The 7,588-nt window shown below is 43.7% G+C and overlaps 2 protein-coding genes across 3 annotated transcripts in view; both read right to left on the bottom strand.

Annotated features, from left to right (window-relative positions):
* Positions 1 to 2,018, bottom strand: part of eif3k (eukaryotic translation initiation factor 3, subunit K) — an 11,804-nt gene extending 9,786 nt beyond the window's left edge. Inside the window, exon 1 of one of the 2 annotated variants that reach the window (XM_079824236.1) lies at positions 1,065 to 2,018. In XM_079824236.1, coding sequence (XP_079680362.1) covers positions 1,065 to 1,126 — 62 coding nt within the window. In that variant the 5' untranslated portion in view covers positions 1,127 to 2,018. The remainder of the gene's footprint in view (positions 1 to 1,064) is intronic. The other variant, XM_079824235.1, reaches the window with a different exon arrangement.
* Positions 2,019 to 2,380: 362 nt separating this feature from the next.
* On the bottom strand, positions 2,381 to 7,384 carry LOC307130051 (histone H3.3A). Its single transcript, XM_079822911.1, has 4 exons — positions 7,058 to 7,384; positions 6,345 to 6,502; positions 4,909 to 5,062; positions 2,381 to 3,155 (listed from the first exon to the last, which is right to left on the bottom strand). The coding sequence occupies exons 2-4, from the start codon at positions 6,470 to 6,472 to the stop codon at positions 3,027 to 3,029; spliced, it is 411 nt and encodes a 136-aa protein (XP_079679037.1). The 5' UTR covers positions 6,473 to 6,502; positions 7,058 to 7,384; the 3' UTR covers positions 2,381 to 3,026.
* Between the last annotated feature and the right edge of the window lie 204 nt (positions 7,385 to 7,588).

The following is a 7,588-nucleotide window of genomic DNA, read 5'->3' as shown; positions in this document are numbered from 1 at the left end:
TAACCAAGTAACGCAATTACAATTCCTGAAATGTAAATGAGTTCGTTACTCTCTTTTGTGAAAATGAACGCTTGCAGAAGAAGCTCAGATCTAGGCCGAGTTTTTTTATCCTCCCTATTACACATTATAGCCATTAAAATAGTTCAGCTTTGTTTTTAGCGTCAGAGTAGTTAAATTTCGTTTCGTTATTAAGTTAAATTAGAAAAATGTTTGGAGCTTTATTTGTTTGTTAAATACATTTTTGTTTTTTTAAAGTGACGACCAGCCCGTCGGCTGCACTATCTAAAAAAAAAAAAAAAAAAGCAGGTTGTCTTGCCTTACACCTCTCCACAAAACGAATATAATCCGATCTTCAATTCCCGCGCAATACACACATTTAACAGAGTTCACGTCAACGAAAGCAAAAGATATGAGCTGCGTTTCATTTATCAGCTAAAAGATCAAAGACCGCAATGAGAGACATTTTATCAAGGGCTTATTTACGTTTATACTTTTTTATAGAACACTACTGAATGCTAAAGTTGCAAGTTAAATTAAATGTTTTTAAGTAAAAGTGTTGACAATTATTGTGATAATAGATTAATCGATATAAAAAGAGTCGTTAGTGGCAGCCTATTTGTGTTTGACTGGTCAGTAGCTACTGTTCATATTTACATTTAAAGAGCCGACATAAACGTTACTTTCCATAGTAACAAATTACTTTTGATTTACAGTAATTGGTAATTACATTACTTTTAAAAGAGGCAACTAGTAACTGTAACTAATTTTCAGTAACTTGCCCAACACTGGTTGTGATTAATGAGCGTGATAAGAGATTGGGTTAGCATAGTAACTTATAATCGATACATAAGGTTTTTGGTTAAAAGATTATCCAATAAAAGATTATCTTTGTTAGGTTTGAGAATTAGCGTTTCAAAGATGACCGTCTTTCGATATACCGTCTAATTGTATAGCATTTATCTGCTGTCACTCCAAAAGAAAGATAAAGACTCCACAGTTATCCCATATAATTGTATTATATGATAATATAATATTATTAATAACATTAAAGCGATGATCTTCACCTGTCGATGCCGCGCAGGAGTTTGCCGACGTTCGCTCTCATCTGCTCAAATGTGGTCGCCATGGTTACCAACCCGAGTGAATATGAATATATATTTTAAATGATTAATCTGCGTTTTTATGTCTTTATTTTCCAGACACTCGGATCCTCACGAGCGAAACAGCGGCGCGTGCGGGCGGCAGAGACCGACGTCATCGGCTGCGCGCCAGTCACGTGACTCCAGGGTTGGCTTCTGGCGCGAGAGCGCCGCCGCGCGCGTTGGCGGATTCATTGCGTACAAATGCGCGATGAACAAACAAAACACTAATATTGACTAAATACACCACTCTGGGTCAGTGTTAGCCATTAAACTCAGCTCTTACGAGGGTTTAATCACATTATAAAACACACACTGAGCCGTATTCAAGTCCTGTGTGGAAAATAGTTCATAAATCCGCTGTTTATGAATAATTCCGACAAGTACCTGCAAGTATTATTATATTTATTGAACAATAATCAACACAAGCCATTATAAAAGACAATAGAATAAACAAAAGCAGCGCTCTAGCAAAGGATTCACGTTAAATATAGCCTAAATATAAAGTTATAAAACTTAATTTTCCCCTTAACCCAAATAGATTTGTTCTGGGCAATATGTTATAGATTAATATGGACAAACATTGCCTTAAATGAATGATATGTGATGTTTAACCGCAATCTACACACAGCGGTAAGTTCCCTCAGGCTTGGCCGAGATGAAGCTGTCCTGAGCGGGTATATGAGCGCCGAACGGCCTGGAGCGTCACATTATAAAACAGGCGCTGTGTTTATATACAAGTCACATATTTGAGCTCTAAATAACTACATTCTCGCCTAAAAAACTGTTAAAACTACATTTCGTGACACAACAACAGCATTATTAGTCAAACTTATGGTGAATTTGCTCGACCGCCATGACAGTCGCCGCGAGCGGAGCGATACAAACGGTGAAGCGGTTCCAGTCAGTGAGCTCTCAACCAATCAGATTCGAGAACCAGCGTCCCTGGCGCTAAAGTGACGTCACGTTTCAGGATTAGTAACGGTCGCTGGAGATGTGAATCCGTGGCGGAAGGAAGTAGTTCCGCACAAAAGAGTGTTTTTAAACACACTTTCTTGTTTATTTACCCCCTTGTGCCGTCGAATAAACGCAATATTACACTCGTGACTGTATATCAGTGATTACCTACGCCCGTGCTCATATCGAGTCGCTCATTAACACACATCTCACGGATGATTATTATTAAAACTAAACATATAATAACTGTAACATCAGCACAATAAAAGACAAACCCACAAAGGTGTGTGTGACATCCATTTATTACATAATTAAGAGAAACTTCAAATTACAAAGATCAGTTTATTTAAAGACCTGAAGGGTTAATGCTAATGTTGTGCCTGAGGAATCCTGTAGAAAACAAGCCCATGTGTGTGTGTGTGTGTGGTTATTATTCCAGATTGCCTTGAGAAAATAAACATGATTCGTGATGTAAAAACGTCTTTATAAGAATCTCCATCTCTTGAAAAATACACTCTAGATCTAAACAAGCTCATTTAAAAAAAACAAACAATTTATTATAATAATATTGCAATAATAGACATTTGCTGGAGAGATGCTCGGACTGACGCTGATCGCGCGCGCACACACACACACACGCGTGTGCTCGAGATGGATGGAGCAGGGAACTCTGGGAAGGGTCAGGGCTGTTCTAGCACCCTGCATGAGAGGCCCTGACACCCTGAACGCAGACATCAGCCCTGACCGCTTCACTCGTGAGTGTGTGTGTGAGTGTGTGGCGATCAGTCGCCGGCTGGTACATGCAAACAGGAAGTACCCTAATAGTCTGCTGCCATAAAACAGAGAGACGATCACGTACATCATCACCCCACCGCACGCTAAACTACCCACAAACAGAGAGAAAGAGGGAAAGAGAGAGAGAGGAGGAGGTTAGGCGCGTTCTCCGCGGATGCGGCGCGCCAGCTGGATGTCTTTGGGCATGATGGTCACTCTCTTGGCATGGATGGCACACAGGTTAGTGTCCTCAAACAGACCCACCAGATACGCCTCACTGGCCTCCTGCACACACACACACACACACACACACGGGTCACATGACCTGAACACATCAGAGGAGGTTATACTGTTATATATGATGTCAGTGTGTGTGTGTGTGTTCTCTGACCTGCAGCGCTCCGATGGTGTGTGTGTGTGTGTGTGTGTGTGCAGGGGCGTAAATCGTGGGGGGGACAACCAAAAAAAAAAGTTGTTTTTTGTTTTTTTCCCCCCTAAAAACCATGCTGTGTATTGTAAATAATATAATGATATATACTTAAAATAAATGTGTAAGTAGTAAAACAATACAAACGCAACAAAAAAATATGTGTTTTAAGTTTAGAAACATTTTGAGTCCCCCCACTGGTTTGATCCACCTTAACTAACGTTACCCATAGAACGTAAAAAAATCTACCACACAAATTTGCGGAGAGAACAAAGCTCTTCAGACAGCAGTTGTGAAACTCCAGTAAGCTATTTTATTCACTTTAAACATCAGATGAAGTGATCCCGGGCCACCGTCGTCTTCATTTTTATAGTAAAAAATAATTTGACCACTATTAAAAACTGAACGCAAACAGCTGACAGACAAGATGATCGCGGAAGATTTGGTTTAAAGCGAAATGTAAAAGCGCCTATTTAAGTGAGTGTGTCATTGTACTGCTTTGTAGTTGTGTTTTTCATTACGAATAATAGGCGAATGAACCCATAATTCAAGCAACCCGCCCTCGAATTAGCGCTAATTAAACCGAAAGTATGCGCACTGCGCTCCGCCAGGTGTGTGTCGGGTTTTGCGCAATATGATCATAAGTGGCAGATCAGAGGACTTGCTGCAGTTCAATATCTAAAGATCTGAATATCATAAATACTATGTGGAGGACGCAAGATAATTTAATAATTATAATATGACTGCGTGGTGAACCTTAATCGTATTTAAACAACTATCACTTTGTGTTGTTGGTCAGATAAAATGAAAGAGAAAAGAAAAACTATTTTTCAGTGCACCAAAACGGCAAGTAGCCCAAGTAAGAAATGTGTTTTGTGTGTGTGTGGTACACATATCCTTATAAGTATGATTTTGGCTGTATTATTTGTGTCCCCTTCAAAATTTGCTCTTGAGAAATGTCATGTTTATTGTCCCCCCCAACTGTTAGATGAAATGTACGCCCCTGTGTGTGTGTGTGTGTGTGTGTGTGTGTGTGTGTGTGTGTTAGGGATGAAACGATTACCGGTTTCACGATAAACCATGATAAAATTTAGTGACGGTTAGTAATATCGTATCGAATTTAATTATCATTAAAACCGCATGTGATTATCACGATTTTGAAAACTCGCGGTAAATCTAGATTTAAATGCATCATTGTTGAACACTGATGAGAATATTGCTTAAGAATATATTTACAGAGATAATATTAGAGATTATATTTACGACAAATTATTATTATTTATGCGTTATGCGTTGCTATTGACGACGGCCATTATAAGGAAGGAAATCGCACAGAATCTATAGCTTTAAAAAGTGCATAGAGCTGCTTTAGTTATTTGTTGTTTGTTGATTTTCAAATATAAAACTTGTTGAAATGTTTTCAGTGAGTGCATCTGTTCTTTTTGAACACTTTCATCTCATTTGAACAAAACCGTGATAATATTGATAACCGTGATAATTTGGGTCACTATAATCGTTATGTTAAATTTCCATACGGTTTCATCCCTAAGTGTGTGTGTGTCTGTGTGAGTGTGTGTGTGTGTGTGTGTGTGTGTGTGTGTGACCTCTGACCTGCAGCGCTCCGATGGCGGCGCTCTGGAAGCGCAGGTCGGTCTTGAAGTCCTGAGCGATCTCTCGCACCAGCCGCTGGAAGGGAAGTTTGCGGATCAGCAGCTCGGTCGACTTCTGGTAGCGGCGGATCTCACGCAGAGCCACGGTCCCGGGCCTGCACACACACACACACACACACACACACACACACACACACACACACACAGGGGCGTTAGCGGCGGATCTCACGCAGAGCCACGGTCCCGGGCCTGCACACACACACACACACACACACACACACACACACACACACACACACACACACACACAGGGGCGTTAGCGGCGGATCTCACGCAGAGCCACGGTCCCGGGCCTGCACACACACACACACACTGCGTCTCATGACCTCACGGCCTCACCTGTAGCGATGGGGCTTCTTGACTCCGCCCGTGGACGGTGCGCTCTTACGGGCCGCTTTAGACACACACACACACACACACACACAGGGGCCTCACCTGTAGCGATGGGGCTTCTTGACTCCGCCCGTGGACGGTGCGCTCTTACGGGCCGCTTTAGACACACACACACACACACACACACACACACACACACACACACACACACACACACACACACACAGGGGCCTCACCTGTAGCGATGGGGCTTCTTGACTCCGCCCGTGGACGGTGCGCTCTTACGGGCCGCTTTAGACACACACACACACACACACACACAGGGGCCTCACCTGTAGCGATGGGGCTTCTTGACTCCGCCCGTGGACGGTGCGCTCTTACGGGCCGCTTTAGACACACACACACACACACACACACACACACACACACACACACACACACACACACACACACACAGGGGCCTCACCTGTAGCGATGGGGCTTCTTGACTCCGCCCGTGGACGGTGCGCTCTTACGGGCCGCTTTAGACACACACACACACACACACACACAGGGGCCTCACCTGTAGCGATGGGGCTTCTTGACTCCGCCCGTGGACGGTGCGCTCTTACGGGCCGCTTTAGACACACACACACACACACACACACAGGGGCCTCACCTGTAGCGATGGGGCTTCTTGACTCCGCCCGTGGACGGTGCGCTCTTACGGGCCGCTTTAGACACACACACACACACACACACACACACACACACACACACACACACACACACACACAGGGGCCTCACCTGTAGCGATGGGGCTTCTTGACTCCGCCCGTGGACGGTGCGCTCTTACGGGCCGCTTTAGACACACACACACACACACACACACACACACACACACACACAGGGGCCTCACCTGTAGCGATGGGGCTTCTTGACTCCGCCCGTGGACGGTGCGCTCTTACGGGCCGCTTTAGACACACACACACACACACACACACACACACACACACACACACACACACACACACACACACACACACACACACACAGGGGCCTCACCTGTAGCGATGGGGCTTCTTGACTCCGCCCGTGGACGGTGCGCTCTTACGGGCCGCTTTAGTCGCCAGCTGCTTACGGGGAGCCTTGCCTCCGGTCGACTTACGGGCGGTTTGCTTAGTACGGGCCATCCTGACACACACACCTCAGACTGAGATTATCTGTAAAGAAAAAAACTATTTTAAACAGTGTAAATCCATCAGGATTGCGTTTGAACAACATCAAACTCATCATGTCAATCATTTCAGCCTCAGCGCATTAATATTCATGAGCCGCCCAATCAGAGCTCAGGAAATAAACCCGACGGTTGGCGCTGGCCCCGCCCCTCTTCTGCGAACATCATGGCGCCTGTTTGATCCGAACCGAAAACACAGGCAGAAAACACCGAACTAACGACCAAACTTCGACAATTTCACTCGGAATCGCTCCTTTCTTCTCGCCAATTGCACCCGGACAGCACAGAAAACACTCTAGTGATGCTTTATCGGGCGTTTAAAGCGCGAACGGAGGCGTTTGTGTGGATTTTTGCCGTTTGTGAAGCATCAGTTTATTTTGACTGGATTTTGCAGCTCGCGCGGCTGAGGCGCTTCAGTATTTCTCTGATATAAACACAGACCCGCTCAAATTCACCAGAACTACCGCACGACGCGATGTTCTCCGCCTAAAATCACACTTAAACCCCACACATGTATATTCGCGCGCGTTGACGCTCTTACCTTGGTGTAAATTGCGTTTAAAGAGTGTTTAGAGTTGAGCTTCAGTGTTATTTACCGTCTCTCGCGCACAATGGCAGCGGAAATGCGCCAATCGGCGGCTCCCACAATGCACCGCGGCGGAGTCTCTGCTGTGTGTTGTTGAACTCGCGGATGGTGATATTATATGATAATATTGGGTGTTTATGCACTTTAAAGCATGTTTTCAGTCTTTTAGATCATATATGATCATCCTTGCGCGATCAACCGCCATTTCAAAATGTAAAAGACGCTATTTTCATGCAAAAAGACCAAATATTGTGACAAGATAACATTATAAATGTGTGAAATATTATACTTTACATTATTAAGTTTTCCTGGTCTCTATAGCACTGTACTGGTGGATTTATTTATTTATTTGACAATGATGCTTTTATTTTTGTGCGAATATTTTTATTTTAATCAAATGTATTATTTTTATTTTGATAGAATGTATTTCTTTAAATCTATTTGTATTATTTATTTATGGTAATAAAATGTATTCAAGTCCACTTC

Source organism: Gobio gobio (genome assembly GCF_949357685.1).
Source record: "Gobio gobio genome assembly, chromosome: 8".
NCBI lineage: Eukaryota > Metazoa > Chordata > Actinopteri > Cypriniformes > Gobionidae > Gobio > Gobio gobio.
Note: the sequence above shows the minus strand (reverse complement) of the source record. Positions and strands in the feature narration are given on the sequence as shown.

Coding starts and splice junctions, on each gene's coding strand:
- LOC307130051 (XM_079822911.1), bottom strand. CDS start 6,472: ATGGCCCGTACTAAGCAAACCGCCCGTAAGTCGACCGGAGGCAAGGCT. Junction 5,063..6,344: donor AAGAAGCCCCATCGCTACAG/GTGAGGCCCCTG, acceptor GTGTGTGTGCAG/GCCCGGGACCGTGGCTCTGC. Junction 3,156..4,908: donor CCGCCATCGGAGCGCTGCAG/GTCAGAGGTCAC, acceptor GTGTGTGTGCAG/GAGGCCAGTGAGGCGTATCT.